The following is a 21,430-nucleotide window of genomic DNA, read 5'->3' on the forward strand; positions in this document are numbered from 1 at the left end:
ATCATACAGAAACCAGCCACAGCCCCACAGTCGACATAGTGTCAGATTACTGTGAAATGTAGTCACATACTGAGGCCATCTTTGTTCGTTCACCATATTCTACCTTCAGGAAGCGGTTGCTGCTGAGTTTTTTATTTGTGAGACATTTTTCTAATTAGCTCTGTTCTGATAAAAATGCAGTTAAATTAATTAATAAAAGACTTTCTCTATGTTCACCAGTTTTTAAACTAACTCAGCGCATCTCCCAGCCAGTTTCAACTTGGGCTCCATGGTTACATCATGAGTAAAAGCCTATCAGTGCTGAGCCCAGAGAAGTACACCCGCTATCTTCAGTAAGGTAGTGGAGCTGAGGTTTGTAGGTAAAGAAGCCGCTAAACATCACAGTTTCATTTCATTGGTGACAAGCATGCAGAACTTCCCTGTTAAACTTAGAAATATATATACATATACATATTTGGTTAATGCTATGCTAAAGCTAACAGGCTCACATCAAGGTGGCAGAAACTTTAACTGCTCTGCTTCACCATGTGAATGTGTGTGTTTAGCAGACACTCCTGCAAACATTAACAAGAAGCTCTCGGCACAAATAACCATAAAGGGTCGCAGCGGCTAAGGCTGCTACAACAGCAAAAGGGCAATGCTATGCTAGCAGATAAGTGACAAACTACTTGAAAACCAGAGCAGCAGATGCTTCAATACCAGGAAATAAAAGTACTGAAACTGTTAATGATGAAGAAAAGATGAGCAGAAGTGAAAAGTTCTCTCTGTAAGCAGAGGAGAGTCATTGGAGTCTGATGAAGTCACTTCTGTTGTTCATATTCAGGTTAATGATGCCACGTGCAGACTGATCTTTGTGTCTCTGCATCATTTCTGTTTAAAATAATTTATTTCTAATACATGATTTCAGGACTTCATCCTGAAAAACTGTTTTAGTTTGAATCTATTTTGACTGCATTCAAATAATTAATATTTTTTTATAGTTTCATATCTGAACACCAAAACGGTGGCGCAGTTGTTTTAATGATAAATTCAAAAATCCTTATTGTATATAACGCTGAAAATAATACATTTATATTTTTATATATATATTTATCAGCAGCAATACATTCAAAACCGTTGTAATTATTAAAACAACTTCCAGTGATTTGTTTGCTCTCAGATTTCAGGGTGGCACAACCATAAAGGTGCGACTTTTATTATGAATTAAAAATGCCATATTTCATCTTCCAGGCTGGCTGAAAATAGCCAGCTCTTTAAATATGAATAGAAATAGATAACTCTCATGTAGGCTGCTACACTTTCCATGTCAGGTTGTAAAAGCAGTGTAAAACTAGGAAAATGTTAACTCGCAATAAAAATCTTTATTTCATTTCAAACCTACATGTTTGCTTTTGCTGTTAATCCAGGTGTTCAAATAAAAGCCTGTTTAAACTGAAAGCAATTAAAGTGGTGCAGCTGGAAGAAATGTCCCTTAATTAAACAAAATTTTTTAATTGCAAGTCTAAAACTAACTTTTAGATTTCTGAAATGCCCAATCACTGTGTGATGGATTACGATCCCCTCTGGATCAATAACACGAGTTCCTGTTGACTGAACCTCTTTGTTGCTCTGAGATGAATCTGTGTGGCTCCTGACAGCTGTTGCCCAGCTGCTTTTTATTTTTTTATTTTTTTTCCCTCTGGTCTGTGTTCAGGTTAGGCCGACCCTTTGGGGAATGAATGAAAGTCAATGCGTCATGTGTTTGTGTCCATTAGGAATCAGGGTCAGTCACTCAGCAGTCCATTAAGGCTCTCTTTTGTTCTGCTGGTTTCTGGGTCTCTACGTCTCTGCTGTCCTCCCTCCGGCTTTATCAATCGCTGTCTGCACGTCTGCCCAGCTAAATCATGGGTATTTTTGGCAGGATTTGGACGTCTAAAGCGTCTGACACTTTTGTCTTCTCCTCAGACTTGTCTTTTAAAAGCTGCAGCTTCTCTGAGTGACCACCAGGGGGAGGTAGAGTATAAAGTCTTTCTCAGAGAGGAGCGTGGAGAAATGGATTACACACACACACACACACACACACACACACACACACACACACACACACACAGGCAGGCAGCCAATCAGGTTGCAGAGCAGCAGAATCCTGACAGCGATATGCAAATGAAGCCTCACTTGTCATTTTTAGCAGCAGCAGCATCACTCTCCCTTTCCGTCTCTCTCTTTTTTCACCTGTGTCAGTAAATGTGACTCGACCATCTGCCCGGCTGGCACCTGGAGGGCCGTTAAAGCCCTCAGGCGTGTCTGACAGGTGAGGGAGGCGGAGCTAGTCTAATTTTAGGGCCCGCTGATGTGTTTTGTTTTTTTTTTTCTTCCCTCACATTTAATGGCAGCTCTTGTGTTGTGAGAGCAGCTCATGCGAGAAAATTTAAAAACACTGTCTGAACGACCGTACCGTAGTCCAGCCATGCAGGCAGAGACGCAGCTGCTTTCACCATGAACTCACTAATCAAACATTAGGAAAAAGGTGAAAAATGACCAGCATGACATCCTGTGTTAGTTTAGAGCAGAGCTTCCCAAAGTGTGTGGCCCGCCCCCTAGGTGGGGCGCAGAGCCATTGCAGGGGGGGCGCGGTATGAAAAGGGTAAAAAAAACAAAACGCTTGGACACTGCTAGCACGGGGCGGCCACACAAACGCAAAGCAGGAGATGAAGCATCGCTGAATATGTTTCCAAACCAACTTCATTCTAAGCCAAAGACTAGAAAATATGGTGAAGCATATCAGGGAGGCACACTGTCGTGAGTTCTCAGAGTCGGCTCCTTGAGCACAAGAAATGACAACATCACAGAACGCAAGTATGGCGAAGCTCGCGGCTCTCCAACGGGAGATTGAGAGACCAGTGTTGGACTGTAGAACTGCTTTGAAATTCATATTTCGCACTAAAGTAAAAACCACCATCACTTATGCGGATACCCCTTCGGCGCCAGCTGCGGTCTCAAGGCTGGAGCCAAACAAAAACTCCCCGATAACGACTGTTTAGTCTGTTCCTTCCCATTCTATGCAAGGCCACCTGGGTTGGCTGGAAGACTGTTTACTTAGCCTAGCAGGGCGAACGACACCGTCTCAGCTGAACTCTGGACACGCACACACATACATATACACTGATATGCACACACTCATCCCCCCTCCCTTTCCAAACGCCTTCGACACTTATTCCCTTCCGATGCTGACGGTGGATCAAGGAGACCTGCACACAGGCTGTCTCTCACCCTTTACCCACCCCTGTTGCTTGTCATGTGTTTCTTTGGTGTATTAAGAGTTTTTTCATGTGCTATGTGCAGAGGTGTTTTTTTTTTTCTGTTCTCAAACTGATCTCCCTGTTGGAGCTCAGTCTGGGGGGTTATTTTTTTCTCCTTATCTTTCCTCATGTGGTGCATTTTTCCATTGTTATACCTCTCTGACCTGTCTTCCCCATGTGATGTTTTGTGCAATGTATGTATGGTCGGAGGGTAAGATGGCGCCACCATTGCGTGCAATAGGTTGGCAGCCTTATGAAATTTCCCCTTGTGGGACTAATAAAGGTATATCAAATTCCCTTTGGCTTCACCTGCACAAGTGCCAAGGTAGGTCTCCCCTGCAGAATTGCTTTTCCCTTCAGGAGCAGCGCTGGGCTCTTCAAATCACGGACAAACAGTATCCCACATTATGATTTTTAGTTCACAAACACTTCTTGTAATGACTAACTACTCCTGACATTTTGGAGATGTTAGCTCTTTATACAGTAAAGTTACAGCGGGATACAAATAATATCAGGCTGATCCTGCCACGATTTCTTCCCTCGGTTCAAATCACGGAAAAACAGTATCCCACAGTTTTTAAACCCATTTTACACAGAGAGGCATTTTTTTGAAAAATGTATTGATAGCCATGTTGAATATTATTACACAGGAAAACGTCTCATTGAGATAAGTGTAATCTTCCTAATCAGCTAGTTTTCTGCTAGCAACGAGCGAGTGCTGCAACCTTTAAACATCTCCTGCACTAGACAACGACATGCTGAGTTAAACCCGGCAGAGAGGCCCTTATAGACAGGTTTGCATCTATAACATTTAGCAGACCTGAGCTGCAACTGATTCAGTTTTAGAGTCGCTGTGAGATCAGAAATTCTTAGAAATGAAAGCAGATCCAGCTGCTCGGTTCACGCGTGGTCTGCAGTTGTGCTCTGAAGCTTTAAGTCATGTGCCTTAGATTTGTGTTTCTTATACTGTAAAAGGAAAATAAATCACGTGCACAGTCTAAGACGTGACGCTGTTTGGAGATGGTTGCAGCAGATTCTCCTTCCGGGTGTAAACGTCACTTTCAGAGTGGAACAAAAAAAAACAAAACCTTGACTCCACATGACTTCATTCTCACCTGGATGAAAGCAGAGTGCTGATTTTATTCTGCCAACAGCTTCAAAATGTGTTTATCAGGCGCCAAAAGGTGTCAGTGCAGCAGGATCCACAAAATCTGAAGCTTCTCCTTCACTCCCGCTGCTGATCCAGTAATCGATGCATTTACTATGAGAGCGTGTGTATATATGTGTGTTTGTGTGTGTGTGTGCTGTCATTTTTCCATCAGCAGTTTTGTGCCTGTCAGGCTTCAGCGCAGCATGGGAAACATGAGCTTCCAGGACATGACAGGGGTCAAAGGTCAGCACTCACAGCTCAGAGACAGGGCTTTCTGACTGTCACTGAACACCCTGGCGACCAGCTGTCAGTCACTGTGTGTCAGAGGTCAAAAGTCACATTGGAGAGGGGCTGAGTGTGATGGCCACACAGAGAGGAAAGGTCCAGATTTACCTGCCTGGACCAGTTCACCTGTGTCTAAACTCATCTCTGGTGATATTCTGGGTTTTCCCTCTCTTTCTGTAGAAATCTCATGCCGCCGCGAGCCGTCATACTCTTGGCTTAAGAACAGTCCCAGAGCCTGACGGCCAAATTTTGGCGTGAAGTCTGTCCCCGCTCTGATCGTTTTCGGGACCCTCAAACACTCAGTAACCTGGTTAATCTCCTCCTTATGTGCATGATTAAAATACCCTCTGATCACAATCTGCTGCCCCCCTCCCGTTTGTCATTTCCTGAGCCAACAGGGCCGACTGGGACCCAGTTGGACGAGCGGCAAGCTCCCCTCCAATCCACCGTTTGGCAAACGAATTTTTAAAAAAAAGGAATTTAAACTGTAGAAATATTTTATTATGATTTCACAGCAGTCTGTCCTTCGCTGCGTGCTGCCTTCAGCAGATTTTCTGAAGCTGAATCACATTTACTCAAATACTTGAGGGTTGTACTCGAGTGTGTAGCTGTTAAAAACCAAAAATAGCAACATCTGTAAAGCTGCTTTTAAAACTAGGCCAGATTATTTTCATTATTGATAAATGTTGTGATGATTTCCCCCAATAAACATCAATATAGTTTGGTCTATATAAACAAACTTTATGCTTTTATTTTTTTTTGTACTGATTATTTTTTCCCTATAGTTTTTATTGTTTTATTTTTTATACATATATCATTAGATATTTAGATTTGCTTTTACTTAATTGTGATACTTGTTGACAACCAAACACAAACAAATCTAACTAACAGTAACAGTAATAATCGTGCTCAGCGTGGATCTTTTCATACCTCCGTCCTTGTGATCAGTTATCATGTCATGACCGTCGCTCAGAGTTTTACGCAAAAACAACAAAAGCTGTCGTTCACGTTCACGTCAACATATTCAAGAAAGAAACGACACATTGTGCTAAATGTTTGACCCGAGCAGATCATGAAGTCCAATGGGACGTGTTTCAGCGTTTCTATGTTGTACATTATATTTTATATTTTATATTTTTCCTGGCATGAAAAATCAGAACATTACAGTTTTCTCAGATGTTTATTTTTGGGTTGAAGATTTTGGTTGAAGATGCGCCCGCTGAGATCAATTCCAGTTCACAAGATTTCCTGCAGTTTGGAGTCGGACCATAGGCGGTGTGTAAGTCTGCCAGGATTTATTTAGCCTTATTTTTTAAAAATACTCTTTTTCCAGTTTTGGTTATTTATTTATTTTATTTTAAAAACATGTGTTTAATTTTTACTTGTTATTATTACACTTATTTCTATTTTTATTTTGTTATTATGTTCCGTTTTTATTTTTTTACTGTATTTTGTGTAACGTATCTTATTTATTAATATAGTCATATTTTATGCTTTTTAACTAATGCCAAATATTATTACCTATTTTTTTTGCACACTTTATTCATCATTGCTGAAAGTATAATTTTTCAGTAACTTATTATTTATTTTATTTTATGTTTCATTTTGTCAGTGTTTTCGTATATCATTTTTGATCATGATCATGTTTTTATTTTCTTTTTTGCTTCTTCTCTTTATTTGTCATTGTGATTTAATCATTTTTATTAATCAATAAATAAGGTAGAGTAAAATGACGGCATATATCATATGATGAATTCTAAACATCTGTCAGCAGCGTAGCTCCGATCAGCAAAAGACAAAAAACGATTATTGCATAAATATAAAATAAATGGAGATGAGGGTAAAAGCAAAAGTTGGCTATTTTTTATTCTTTAATAAAAAATCTCTCAGATGTTGTCAGCAGCTGGATATAATCATGAAGGTGTTTCAGGATCTTTAGTGCCCGTGTTATTGTGAAGCCTTGTACTCAGGTACCAGAGGATGCTGCCATCATGCAGCAGGCTTACTTCAGCAGATTGCATCCACCGACTCAGAGTGGAGGCTGTTTTCAGCGTTGTTTAGTCCTTGCTTTAGCACAAGTGTCTCCATTTATTATCCTGACCAGACCCTTTTGATGCAGGAAGCGTGAGGTCAGGACTTCAGGTCTCTGTGGAGGTTGTGTAGACTCTGGGTGGCCAACCAAGAACACCTGCAGGGATTATACACTGGTCAGGTGTTCAAAACACTGAAGGTGAATAACACTGATTACCCCGTTACAGTCGGGCTTTTCACGGTGTAACATATACGAGGCAGCGATGGAGTGATCAGTTCTTTGTGTGATGCAAGCAGGAAAAGTATAAGAGCTTGAAACCAAAAGTTTATTATGATTGTGTAACACAATTATTCACTAACCTGACAAACATCCTGCAAGTTTACAGTATATATACAATATGATCTATTTACAAGTTCTTTCTTTGTGCTGTAAATGTAGTTTAAATGGGGAAAAAAATACAGTCTTAGCTGTAATGCCTGAGATGTGACCCAAAAGTCACAAACTGATATCGAGGTGGGTTACAGTAGAGGTTGTCAGGGCCAGATGTTCCTCGAATATCACCTAATGTGTGTTTGAATGTGTGTACTGGCAGCTGTTTTTGAGTTGATACCAGATGAGGCCCAAACGTCACAAGCTGAGCTTTACATGGGTTACAGCAAAGGCTGGATGATCCAGATGTGATCCAGATGTCAATTATGTAAAAGGTTGGATGAGCCAGATGTTCCTCAAATGCCACTAAACATATAAATTGTACTTGGAGCTGTCTATGAGTTGACACCAGAGGTGGCTCAAAAGTCACAAGCCAGTATGGCTGTGACGTACAGCGAGAGTTGTTCGGGCCAGATTTTGCCCAGATGTCACAAGCTAGGCTTTGGACTGCAACTCCAACGGTTGTCAAGAACTAGATGAGGCAAAAAGTAAGGAGCTGGGATTTATGTCGGTTACAGCAAAGGTTAGCAGGGCCAGATGTGGCCTAAAAGGTCAGTAATTATGTAAGGTGGACCTGTGGCTGTCCCTGAGTTGATGTTGTCAGCCAGATGTGCTCCAAAGGTGACTGCAGATGTTGTTCACTTGTTTCTGAGGTAAATGGAACCTGAGAGCTCTTTGTTGATGTTCATCCGGGTTTCACGTCTTTTGTCTGTGGTTTGTGTCTTCATTTGTTTCCTGAATCGAGTGTAAAACTACACCAGTGCTCTCCCAAACCCCAAACAGGACCTTGATATTGATACCAGGAGGATAATCCTGGTTTTCAGTTCCTGAAATCTGGTTTTATCCCAGTTTTCCACCAGTTACCTGCACGTTTCCACCCCACTCCTCTCTCCTCCTCTTGGTACACTTACAAAAGACTCTGAGGAATTCACTCACCGGCTCCCCTCCCCCCACGCTGGAATGAAGTGTATGAATGAGGAGGAAGAGGAGGAGAGGAAGGGAAATATGAAGACAGGAAGAGAAAGAAGAGGAAGGATTGAAGGAAGGAAGGAAATAGAGGGACAAGATAACGAAGGAAGGAAGGATCTAATGAAGGAAAGGAAGTGCAGGATGAAGGGCTGAGATGGAGGAGTGGTGTGTTAGAGGGCGAGAGCAGCAAGCGAGCAAAGTGTGTGTGTGTGTGTGTGTGTGTTTGTGAGCTGCGAGCTCTGTGATTGGCTGAACCCGGCTAGATGCACCAACAGCCGAAAGAAGATGGGAACAGAGGAGAGGGAGGCTGCAGATAGAGGAGAGAATACAAAGAGCGAGCGAGTGAGGGAGTGTGTGAGGGAGTGTGTGTGTGTGTGTGTTACATGTGCGCTAATGCGTGTGTGTGTGTGTGATATCCAGAGGTGTGTGCGTGTGTGTGTGTGCGCAGCAGAAAGAGGAGGCGAGGAGGCGGAAACCTGATCTCACTCTCTCTATCTCTCTGTGTGGAATAAACGCTTAGCCCTCACCGTTATTGGCCTTGCTGTTAGCTTGCAGCGAAGCCCGGCCCAGTTTGGACCCAGTGTGATTGTGGTGGAGGTGGTGGGGATGGAGCGGTTCCTGGCCCTGCTACGTCTGCTGAGCAGGAGGAGGCGAGGGAGGAGGTACCGGGCGGATGATGATTACCAGGAAGGCTACGAAGACGTTTACTACTACACCAGCAAGTACAACACACACCTACTGAGTGAGTGAGTCCCATAAAGAAACAATGGAGAAAGAGAGAGAGGCTTTGTTTTATTGTCCTACTGTAGAGCGAGTGAGGTAGAGAGATGATGCAGAGAGAGAGAGAGGCTTATCAACAGATTATGGCACTCAAAGTGGCCTAGATTGTGTTGGTGTGCGCCGTTTTAAATGTATTGTGGGGACTCGAGTGTGTTTACTTTAGTGCTCTGTGGGGACCTCCTCAAGGGGACAAAATTGCTGTAATTTCAGGGACGAGGATATTACAGGTAGCTCGACTCCTCAAAAGTAAAAGAAATCCAATGAGTGTGTGTGATGTCTTTTAATTTTTGTGTTTTGGGGGGACATTTATGCACTAATTTTTCTGTAATGTGGGGTCCCAACTTCCTTCAGGGGACAAACGTAAATCCTCTGAAGCGATGGAAATACGACTCCATGGGTGTGTGCTATTTTAATTTGTTTCCTGGGACACTGGCTTGTAGGTACTTTCTTGCACTCCACCTCCCCCGTAAGGTGAGGGAGCAGATGTCAGGGTGAAGACTTTCAGGGTTGGCTCGAGACCTTTAAAGTGGTGGAAATAGAGTGTGAGGTCTTGTATTTATGGGTTACGTGGAAGCACATGTGGACAAAAAGCGAGTCCTATATATAGTAATGATATAATGGGGGGGGGGGGCTGTACGTGTGTCTTATTGTAATTGGTTTGACGTATTTGTGTTTGCTCTTCTTACACTGTAGGGACTTGACTTCCTTATGGGAACAAAAAATGAGTCTAAATAAAGAGCGAGCCCTATGAAGGGAAAAACACCGTAATCGAGAAAATTTCAGGTTGAAGGCTTGGAACTTAGAGCTAGTCCAATTTGGGGGAACTAAAATGAGTTCCCAAGAGGAGATGAAGACTTTGAAGTTTGAATTAAATGTCCTGTGGGGACACGCATGTCTTTATATTCTCGTACTGCGCTAACTCGATGTCCTCATGGAGACAAAGCTCGAGTCCCTGTAAGATGAAGGAACAAATTTCAGGGTTAGTAGGGTGTGTGTGAGTGTGTGTGTTTTTGTGATGGTAGCTTTATCTGTGTGTATGTTTTTTGCTTTTTTTACTGTAAAAGACTCACCTTGGTTCAGTGTAGAAGTTTGAGTCCTCTTAAAGGTGATGGAGTAAAGTTCAGGGTGAAGACTTTGAGGTTAGTCCTGTGAAGGGATGGAAATACTGCTCTTCTCACTGTGTGTGTGTGTGTGTGTGTGTGTGTGTGTTTAAGGTCTTGTATTATAGATGAAGGTCGTTAGTGAAGCTGCTCAGTTACAGTACACACACGCTCACTCAGGTATTCAGATGACATGAACCAGGTGGTTTGTGGGTAATAACAGGGCAGGATGTTTACTGCAGGAAGGAATGTGAACAATGTGGGAAAACGCACACTAATTCCAGGTTTGACGTCTTGTGTTGTTCTAGTCTGCACGCTTCAGTCCTTCTTTGGGGTCCTGCGGTAGTTTCTACTCCTTTTTTGTTCCATGTTCTTGACTGAACCTACGAAACTTTTGCTCCAAATATGACCAGTCGGGATTTCCTCCCCCATCAGGAGCAGATCGTGATACACTAAGTCGTGAATAATGTGTTTAGCTCTAGGCGCTCACACTTCCACTTTAATTATCTGATCTTTAATTACATTTAGATATAATTTGTCTTTTTGTGACCCATATCTGGGGGTTCCTTTTACACTTATTTTACACTCGGCTACTTTTATAGAGCATCAGCAGAAACAACAAAGCTAATGCTGGTGGATCTACTGAGATCGACTAGTTAAGCACACTCCAGACTCGTCCTCTGTGTTTGTGGATAAATGAAGCCTGTTTCTGACGTTGCTGGTGTTCTTCTAGACGTCTTATTAGCAGCCATATAAGCTGCTTTAGCCTGCCTACAGCTGTTGTGCATCTGCAAGTTGCTTTGCAACCCATCTCCTCCATTTCATGCTGTTTATGACTGAATGAATACATATTGTGACAGACATTATGATTTTTGATTTGTTTAACTGTAAGTTTGGTGTGTTTACAGTCTGGTGGTGGAGATGCAGGTTTGTTTTTAGCCTCACAGGTGTGGACCTGGATCATATGAATTGGTTTCTTCTCCTTCTTTGTTCTTCTGTGGACTTTGTCTTAGGCTTGAGTGATCTCCATAGTGTTATCGTGGGATCACGCAATCCTCCCTCCCTGATGCACACCGGGGAGTTTATTTCCCACTTCCAGCAAGAAGAGAAAGTAATGTAAGCTGTCCCAGCTGAAGAGCCTCGTTCGCTTATCGATTAATGATTCAGTCTGTAGTAATTAGTGAACTGAAGTGGATGGACATCAGTTGAGCAGATGAAGTGTTATTAAGTCATAACATCTGCCTGCCTTTTGTCTTCTTCATAGCTCGACGAACTCGTCCAGTCCGCTTTGTAATTGTGTAAAACGTGTCACCAGTCTCTCCTCCACTCATCATCGAGCTCGCCACACAAACAGCCGAGTCTTTCACCGACAAATGAAGTTTAACGAGCGTCGCTGCACACAAGCAGCGTTCACGTCACCTGCAGACAGAAATAAGACAGCTGAACTCGATGGAAGTGTTGGTCACTTAGCGAGGCTGATTCACTTTAATACGAATCTCTTAATGATGATGATGATGTAACTTTGACGCGTCAGCGAAGGCGTGTCAAACTTATTTTAGTTCATGGGCTACAAAGAGCCCAATTTGATCTAAAGTGGGTCTGGCCAGCATTCTGTAATAAGCAGTGAATCTATTCTTCTCTTTTGCTTTTTAAAAAAAACTTTACTGCAATTTTCTCACCCACTCGGCCCCCTGCATTAATGCAAAAATAAGCTAACAACCACCTATATTGGTAAATTATCACTGATCAGTCTGATCATCATCGGTGCTCGAGGTTATCCATCAATATAACTCTGATATATGCAACAGATGGACGTAGCTTCCAGGAGTGAAGATTGAAGCCAATACTGAGGTGTCTTAAATGATGTTCTTTCTGATATCCAGCAGGGGGCGCCTCATCTGGTTTAAAAACTTGTCTTCGAGAAAATAACCCGCTTCCTAAATTTGTCTGCAAACACCTTCCTGATCGTTTTATGTTCTCAGCCGCTATTTTAAGTTCTTAGAGAACAAAACATGACGTTCATGTTGCAAATTTAGTTTCATGTTACAGAAAGAGCAGGTGATAAAGCAGGAGGAGTTTAAGCTTTAGGGCAGGAGGAGTGAGGTTAGACCCTTGTCGGGTAATGATCTGCTGTGAATTTCAGTTTATTCTGGTCTTGTCTTGACTCTATTCTGGTCTCTGATTGTGATTCTGTTTGTTCTGCTGCCCTCTGATGTGTTTTTAAAGCACATTCTGAAGTTTTTCTTCTTTATTTTTAACTCTGATGAGACGATGGGAGCTGAGCTGGGAGTTAACAAAGGAACCAGTCAGGTAGTGATAAATTGAAGCTTACTGTGCTCTAGTTTATTTTTTCACCTTCACAGTCCTCCTGATGGCTTTTTTTTTTTTTTTCAAAATCAAGATAATGTTTTCTGAAATGCTTTCAAGTGAAATCCACCCTCAGAAACTTCTTTGTGTCCACATGCTTCTAGGAAAGTGTGTTTCTGACACGTTCCTCTTAGAAAACTGTCAGCTGAGCTAAAATGAAAAAACTGCCTATATTTTTGGTTGAACTCTGGTTCACGCCTCGCCCGTCTCCATCTGTCTCCCTGCAGAGAAAACTCAAGCAGGACTTGAACTTGCCATCTTCTAAACTGTTTACACCTATTAAGAAGTGTTTGCGGGCGGCGAGCAGACGACGTGAGCGGCACTTTGGTGTCTCAGAAGTTTCTGAATGAACTCGAGGAACACATTTGGACCGATTCTCTGCACACATTAAACAAAAAGAAATCCACACACCTTCTGGAGCCTTTGTGGAATCTCTGTAAATTTAATTATTTAATAATTAAGAGCAACATATTTGCGTGTTTGGATGCTAATAGCTGACACTGAACTTATTATTCCTGTGTGAAAATAAACCATTTGTGTGTATAGTGCAGAGCTGCCAGGAGGCATTTCTCAAAGCTACCGGCTAGCTGTGTGTGTGTGTGTGTGTGTGTGTTCCTGTCTAGCTATCTTTGTGAGGACCGAAATCTGCATTCTACTATACTTGTGAGAACCAACAGTCACTACTGAGGACACACAACCCGGTCCTCACAAATTTGAAGCCATTTAAAGGCGTTTTTGAGGCTCAAAATGTGGTTTTAGTGTCAGGGTTACAATTAGGTTATGGTTAGGTTTAGGGTAAGGGTTAGGGTTAGGCATTCATTTTTAATGGTTAGGGTAAGGGGCTAGGGAAAGCATTATGTCAATGAAGGTCCTCACTAAGATAGCTGAACGGGGTTGTGTGTGTGTGTGTTTATCACAGCGTGTGATTGTATATGAAAGCACTTTAAGGTTGGTTGACTGGCTAACACACACACACACACACACACACACACCCACACACACACACACACACACACACACACACACACTCTCTTTCTCCTCCTCTCCTCACTCCTTGTTTAGGGTGATTTTCGTCCCGTATTTCCTCTTTGATTCAATCTGGTTTGACCTTGTTAACCTGGTTTATTGGACCGAGCATCTTAAAGAGTTCATGAATAAAACATTCACACAAAGATGACATCAGTTGTTTCTGGTCCTGGTCTGTAATGCTCACTTCGGCGTCTGCGTTTAGCCTCAGGAGGTAGAGCAGGTTGTCCGGTGAAGCCTCCATGCAGTCCTTTAAAGTCGAGTCCATTTAACCGTGTCTGAAACGCTCCCTCCTAGAATTCACCTTAACGCACGACAGAAAATCAGCAAAAAGGGAGAAAACATTGTTACCTGCACCAAGGGAGCGCTGTGACCGGATTGGTTTGTCTGTTTGTTACCAAAATTATAAACCATTGAGATAAACGGCTGCACTTTATTTTTTAAGTTGTTGTGGGGGATGTTTGTTTTTATTTTCTCTATCATTTGTAAATATTATACAGTCTCATGTAGGGATGGGTATCGTTTAGGCTTTATCCGATACCGGTGCCAAACCGGTACTTTTGAAACGGTGCCGGTGCTTAAACGCTGCTCAAACCGGTGCTTAAAGAATGGAGAACACCAACTTTGTCCAAAAACCTCTCATGTTCAGCTGTTTTTTTTGTAAAAAGATAACAATGTTAGCCTTTTCTGCAGCTATGGGGCATATATGGTATCACTCTTGGCTGGAAGCAGTGCTTAAACAATGGAAAAAACACAAACTTTATCCAAAAACCTCTCATGTTTAACTGTTTTCCACTTTTTCTTTGGTCATTTTAGCCTTTTTGGCCAGGGTGAAGGGAGTATCTGCCATCAAACAAGAAGACAGCCGCATGTAGCTATGATGATGTTTGCTAGTTCACATTACATGCATTAATTTAATAACGTGGTTAGCCTACTCAACGTAAATTACACACGAACAACATTAAGCTACTCGCGCAGAGAAGAACGGCTGCTGCTGCCATCATCATCCGTCATCATTTCTGCTACACTGGCAGGGCTAGGGGCCAGGACTCTATTCTTCGGGTTTTTGGGGGATGTTGCTCCGGGTCCAATAACTGGCAACCCACCCGCAGTAGATGTGCACGGAGTGAGGTCTCGCAGCAAGCTATCAAATACGGCGCATTTCTCGGCTTTTAAAAAAAACGCTATGCATCGCCAGGTGTTTCATCGGATTTGAGGTGTTACCTCCTTTGACAGTATCACAGTATCAGCTTAAAGCACTTGTTGCAGGCTGCTGAGTTTGCATTTTTTGCTGTGAAGTACAGCCATACATTTGACCGGTCCTCCTTGGGCATTTTTAATCTGTAGCTCTGCTCTAAAAGAGCGTACGTACCTGGACCCGCCTACTATCCTCAGAAACGTAAAATGATTGGCTAGAATCTAAAGTGTATCACAGCTCAGGAAAAAAAAGCACCGAAATAAAGCACCGAAATGTGCGCTGCTTTTCGGTCTGGTTACTACCGTTTATGTCAGAACCGGTGCCATCATGGCACCGGATACCGGTACCCATCCCTAGTCTCATGTCAGTTTCTGCTGATTTGAGTATTTTACGATGTATTGATTTGTGTTTCTGGACACAGATTTAATTTATTTGAACTCAAATGTTTCACACACCAGTCTCATATCTATTGATTCACATCCAAGAGCAGAAAATAACTATTTTCTACTTAAAATGGCAAAATTGGAGGCTGGAAACTGAAAACTAGAAGATAGAAATTAGTGGTTAGAAATTAGAAGCTGAAGGTTGGAACTTTTGCAGACTAGATGCTAAAAGCTTAGAGGCTAGATGCTACCTGGATGCTATAAGCTGGAAGCTGGAAACTGTGTGCCTGAGTTTAGAAGTTGGAGGTTAGAGGCCACAAACTGGATCGTTAGATTGTTAATATATATATAATATTAATATGAAACTACTAGTTTGGGTGTATGTATTCAAAACTACACAGTTAAGTCCTGAAAAATATGATGGTTTGAGTTAAAAGATAACTTATTTTCTTGGTTGCCAGTGTGATGGGTCCTCTGATGAGTCTTGAATGTTTGTTGCATACATGCTGTGAAAAACAATCGCTGTGCTGACTGTGACTGTGCTAAAAAATGTAGCAGTTCTATCCTCATGAAAATGAAGAAATACTAACTTTTATTTACTGTTTCATGATTTTTGTAAGTAAGAAATCAAATACCTGAACCGAGCTGTGGAGGAAGGACTTTTTGTAATTATGCTCTACAAAGCTAAACTAAAACTTTCACCACCAGGGGCAGCATTTTGCCATTTTTTTCTTTTGCCACATCACTATTTCCTCAGGTGGATTCTATTGTAAATAAGACTATACTCTCAATGCCTGTTTGGATCATGGCACCATCCTATGGTGCGAGTCGGTGTTATGGGAAAGGGTGCCCCAGATTGAGTTCAAATGCTGCAGATATCCTTTCGACACAAGACACAGATGTTTTGGATATAAAGTCATAGAAGTTGTTTCAGAACACCGTTGATCATTAATTGAAGAAGTTTTTAAGTATTTTAACTCACTGATTTACCGTTACTGCCATTACAGGACTTAAGAGTTGGAGGATTGTTTTGTGTTGGACTTTGGTGACTGGTTAAAATGTATTTTCATGATTTTCCCGAAGCTTGTGTAGGATGGATGTAGTTCCTTGGTGTTTGTCTTCTGGTGTTCTTTGAAAAAGGAAAAGAGTAAGACACCCTAAAGGATAAACTATCACATAGCACATAATAAAATAATTTTTTGTTGCAGAACAAAATGGACCTGAACAAAAAAATCCTGATTTTGAGATGAGAGAACGGGATGTGCAAAAATCTAAAATCATTATCCTGCAGCACTCGTAAAATGGGAAATGAACTGGGGGATCATTAAACCTAACATCAATCAAACTCATGTGGAATAGGTGGCCAGTCAAAACTAATTATTGCATATGAAAACCTTCTTTTTGCCTATATTCGATACCAGGCTCATCTTTTAGCTTTGATTCCTGTTGATTCATAAAAAGAATCTCATATAATCATTTTGTAAAAACATAAGCATGATTCTGAAATGGTTCAGGTGGGAGGAATGACCTGAAGCTGTCCTTTAACCTTAATGTGTGGTTATATCCCTCCACTGTTTGTTTCATCACTTCACTTAATCACTTATATTAATAAATAAATACGAGAATATTGAGTATTTTTAGCCTTGTATTGCCAGTTTTGAGGGGCACAGGTTAAAAGTGTTGGTCTGCAGCCTCAGGCCACACCTCTAACTCACCTGTCCCTCTCGGGCTTGCCCGCCGCCCGCCCACCGTCTCCTCTCCGTGTGCTCGCTGATCTCATTACATGCTGAAACATTAAGATGTATAAATTTGCACCTTAATGAAGTGACTGTAACACGGCGAAGAGTTCACAGCAGTCCTGTGCTGTGTGAGGCTTGTTGACACAGAAAAATTTGCTAATTAAAGCTTTAAATAAGGCCCTCATTAGCATAACTGGTCCTGTGTTCAACATGATGGAGATTAAAGAGGAAAACAGGCTGCAGGAGGGAGGGCTGGCCCTCAATTAGTAATTTTGTTTCTCTTTTTTTATCGACTCTTGCTTCTGATTTTTCTGATGAAGTGGTGAAACCGTCCTCCTGTGTTCCCGGCTGCCGTTAGCTCTGCCATCACGCCCACATGCTCTCATGTGTGACTGCGTTAGATCCTCTCGACTCTGCCGGCCCACGTTTCCTTCTTTTTTTCCATTTGCTCAGATTGAATCCGTGCTGGTTCGGAGGCGGCGTGCTTTTCGCCGCTGGATTATCTTTGCAGCCAATGAACACGCTCGACCAGAGAGGCGGAAAGTAGAGCAGAAATCCACCTTAATTAATCTGCAGGCCTCTCGGGACTCACAGCACTTTCTCCACATTATTTGGATTTGATGTTTAATTAGTTCTTTTAAATTAAAGAACAACGACTTCCTTCTTTTCTTTACTCTTCAGAGTCCTCAGAGTGTTTCCAGTTTATTAGGTACACGTATCTCAAACTAATGCGATAAATCCTGCTTTCCTTAAACTTCAATTCTCAGCTTTTGTTGGAGCTGCTGCTCAATTTGTCTTTCTAATATTGTACTTCCTAGCTTTCTAATAATTGGAATTTTACTTTGTTAGAACATTTCTGTTACAATGTCACAGATGGGCAGAACTGACTGCATATGATTACTTAACCGGTGGTTACTGGGTAACTGTTAATAGTTAAACAGATAACAGTAACATGAGCTTAATCAAAGCTAACATTTATAAGTGTTTAATATTTTATGTTGTTCAAACAGGATCTTTAATGACCTCCAGAAACTCTTTCTAAAATGTTGATCAGTTTTTTAAACTCCTGTTCACATAATCACCTGCTAGTGAGGGGAGGAGCTCTGTGTGTTTAGCTGCTGGTGAGGGGAGGAGCTCTGTGTGTTTAGCTGCTGGTGAGGGGAGGAGCTCTGTGTGTTTAGCTGCTAGTGAGGGGAGGAGCTCTGTGTGTGTTTAGCTGCTGGTAAGGGGAGGAGCTCTGTGTGTGTTTAGCTGCTAGTGAGGGGAGGAGCTCTGTGTGTGTTTAGCTGCTAGTGAGGGGAGGAGCTCTGTGTGTGTTTAGCTGCTAGTGACGGGAGGAGCTTTGTGTGTGTTCAGCTGCTAGTGAGCTGAGCACAGACATACTTAGCTCCTCCTCACTGTTATTGAGAGGAGGCGCTATGTATATGTGTGCTCAGCTACGAGTGAAGGGAGGGACTGTGTGTTCAGCTGCTAGGGAAGAGGGGAGCTTGTCTGTGCAGTTGCTAGTGAAGGGAAGGGCTGTGTACCTGCGTGTTTGCAGCAGTTCTTGGTTGATATCGATACGGTTATGAATAAGTGTCTTATCTGATGGATACTGCCAGAAGGTTTTAGTATCATTTAGTAATGGAGTATACATTTTTGTGTGTGTAGAGCGACTTTCATTTAAACGTCCCTTCACAAATTGGTGTTTTTGAGACTAACGCTTGAGTGCGTTGCTGTAGAAGAAAAATGAAAGAAGACTTCATTGTAGAAACATTTAATTCTTTGCTATCTGCTAGTATACACATCCTCTTGTTCTGCTTGACGTAGTTAACCATTTCTTCTCCAAACCTACCTTCAGTTGTCAAGTCAAGTCAGTAGAGCTGCTTTCCAGCTGTTACAATGCATCTTCTCTACTGAGATGAAAAAGATTAATTTCAAATGATAGTAAGTAAGGAGCAGTAAGTGGGAACAAGGCAGGTTTAAATTTTGTCCTGACTACTTTGAATAACCTTTAATAGGTGGAAATTCAGCATTGATATCTGCTTGAAGGGTCTGACAGCGAGTGTGGCGGCAGCAGTGACAGTTCATCCCATCTGTTCTTCACACACACGCGAACCCGTCAGTCTGACTGCGACCGTTAGCGCTAATTAAAGGTTTGCACATCCGTCCTCTCCTCCCCCCTCCCCCACCCACCTCTGTAACGGCATCATTAGCACTCTGAGTGTTTTTGTGAGTGTGTGGTGGCATGTGACGATGGCACAGTGACTCAAACTCACGTTTAACACACACACAGACACACACACACACACTACATGTCAGGGTTTATTCTCTGATTTGGTTGTTTTGAAATGCTGCCGGCTGTGATGATAACCTGCAGGTGTGTGTGTGTGTGTGTGTGTGTGTGCGCGCGTGCGTGCGTGTTTGTGCGTGTGAGCTGGTGTGAACACTTCTTTCATCTCTCAAAAATCAGTCTTTGTGCAGCTTGGGGTCGCTCGCTCTCTCCCCTCAATTATTCATCAGCTTGTTTCCATGGTAACAGCTGCAGCCATTCTTGTGTGTGTGTGTGTGTGTGTTGACATGAGCAGGACGGGTTTCATCACTTCATTATTCTGTGTTTTATCAGTGATGTGGGGCTGTAAACAGGACGTTCTGCTTGTAAAGTTTATATTTAATGTTTTTGTGTTTTAAATCAAAGAACCTGTGTGTGTGTGTGTGTGTGTGTGTGTGTGTGTGTGTGGCATTCATTCAGTGTGATTCTGACACAGAAAACAACAGAAACAAGACCACATAAAACCAGAACTTGAGCTTATGAGCTCACTGTGGGTCGATAAGACTTTTAGATCATGTTTTGTTACCATAACGACTAATGTAAAGCTTCAAAACACGTGCTACAGCCAACATAACGAGGGTGATGCTGACAGGAGAACCGGCGTTTCTTGTTGATCTCAGTTTCCTGACAAGTTAAAAACTTCTACAGAGGAAAGACGATGGCGTAAAAAACCCTCCAAACTAAGGACCATTTCACCTTCCTTCTTCTTCATCCTCATTTATGCTCGTTTATGCCCTTATTTTGTTCCTTTTTTCACTGTATTATTTCCTGCCTTAATTCCCTCCCTGATTCCCTTTTTTCCTATTTTGTTTTTTTTCCTTCTCTGTTTTCTGGGTTTATTTCATTCCTTGTGTTCTCCCATTTCCTATTTATTTTCTTTCTTCTTTCTCCCTCTTATGCTTCCTTCCTTTTTTCTCACCTTTCATCCTTGCTTTTTCTCCCTTCCTTTCCCCCCTCCTTTTATTAGTTTTCTGTCCCTTTTCCTTTTCACTCTAACCCTTAAAGGTGACAGATCCTGTGTAAGTCCAGTGACAGCCCTCGGAGCAGAAATATTATTTGTATAGATGATAAAAGTGATATCCGTGATATTCAGCTGTCCTTTCTGTTTTTTTCCTCAGTACTAAAACACATCACAGAGGGTCTCCACTCGTCCTGTGGCTGTTGTGGTTTTTCTTTTTTTTCTGTGTTTCATGAGTTTGTTTGTTATAAAAAGCTAAATCAATTCATGTTGCCGTTCTTGCTGTTGTGCTGCTGCAGTGTCTCCAGCAGGAGGCGGCAGAGATCAGCAGCAGCATGCCTCATTGGAAATAACATGAACAAAAACGTCCTGATATAATAACTGTGTGTGTCTGTTTCTCACACACACACACACACACACACACACACACACACACACACACACACACACACACACACACACACACACACACACACAGTGACCCGCATTCACTGCAGTTATGGTAACATCACTGTTAATACCTTTAATACTCACACACTGACACTAATCCAGAATAATCTGCATCTGAAACACTGACCTACATGTCTGACCACTTCACTACCTGCTACTGGACACGCCCCCCAGGAGCTGACCAATCATATCATGTAAATCAGACCAGCTGCGTATGCTGAGCGGTAAGGGAAGGCTCTGAAGTACCTTTACAGCTCCCCGTTGAGCGATTTAAAAGGTTTATCTTTGTCACCTCGCTCCTCCTGCAGACAAATCTGTTGCTGTTTGACTCCTGAAAACTGCGGCGGTGGCCAGAGGGCTGCAGACTCAGATTCCTGTGATGAAATTTTCAGTTTTAAGGGTTTAAACTCCGGTCTACACATCACAAGCTGATGTCCACAGAAACACTTTAAGGCCCAGTGTTTTTCCTTTGCCTTGCACTTCATGCTTCCTTCTTTCACTCACCATTTTACTTTCCTTATTTCCTTCCTTTTTATTTATTTAAATCTTCACTTTCCCATTTCCTTCCTCATTCCGTTCCTTCTTAGTTCTTCATTATTTGTTTCCTTTCACACTTCCTCTCGTTTGCTTCCTTCTGTTATGTTTCAGTTCCTTGCTTTTCTTTTTTCCTTCTCGACTTTCTCATTTCCTTCCCTCCTGTTTTGCTGACCTCCAACCTTGCTGTTCTTTATCCATTTCAGTCCCTCTTTCCTTTTCTTACTTTAATTTTGTTCCCTTTGCTTTTTGTTTCCTCATTCTGTCTCCTTCCATCCTTCATTGCATCCTTCTTTATTTCCTTTTATCTTCTTTTCATTTATTTCCATCTCCTTTCTTGTTTCTTTCCTTCCTTGCTTGCTTCCTTGTTTCTTTTTCCTTATTTCCTTCTTTCTTTAATGTTCTTGCTTTCCTTTTATCACATCCCTTCCTTCCTCCCTT

The 21,430-nt window shown here is 42.0% G+C and overlaps 1 protein-coding gene across 7 annotated transcripts in view; it reads left to right on the forward strand.

Moving 5' to 3' along the window:
* The window catches only part of grip1 (glutamate receptor interacting protein 1), a 66,244-nt gene that overhangs the window by 10,856 nt on the left and 33,958 nt on the right, over positions 1-21,430 (forward strand). For 2 of the 7 annotated variants that reach the window (XM_084909710.1, XM_084909709.1), the window contains exon 1: positions 8,182-8,885. The exons of 2 other annotated variants lie outside the window; for them this stretch is intronic. In XM_084909710.1, coding sequence (XP_084765836.1) covers positions 8,750-8,885 — 136 coding nt within the window. In that variant the 5' untranslated portion in view covers positions 8,182-8,749. Of the gene's footprint in view, positions 1-8,170; positions 8,886-21,430 lie in introns of those variants that run through there. 3 more of the 7 variants (XM_084909713.1, XM_084909714.1, XM_084909705.1) reach the window with 3 other exon arrangements.

Source organism: Perissodus microlepis, chromosome 17 (assembly GCF_051167445.1).
Source record: "Perissodus microlepis isolate ML-2025 ecotype Zambia chromosome 17, ASM5116744v1, whole genome shotgun sequence".
Lineage (NCBI taxonomy): Eukaryota > Metazoa > Chordata > Actinopteri > Cichliformes > Cichlidae > Perissodus > Perissodus microlepis.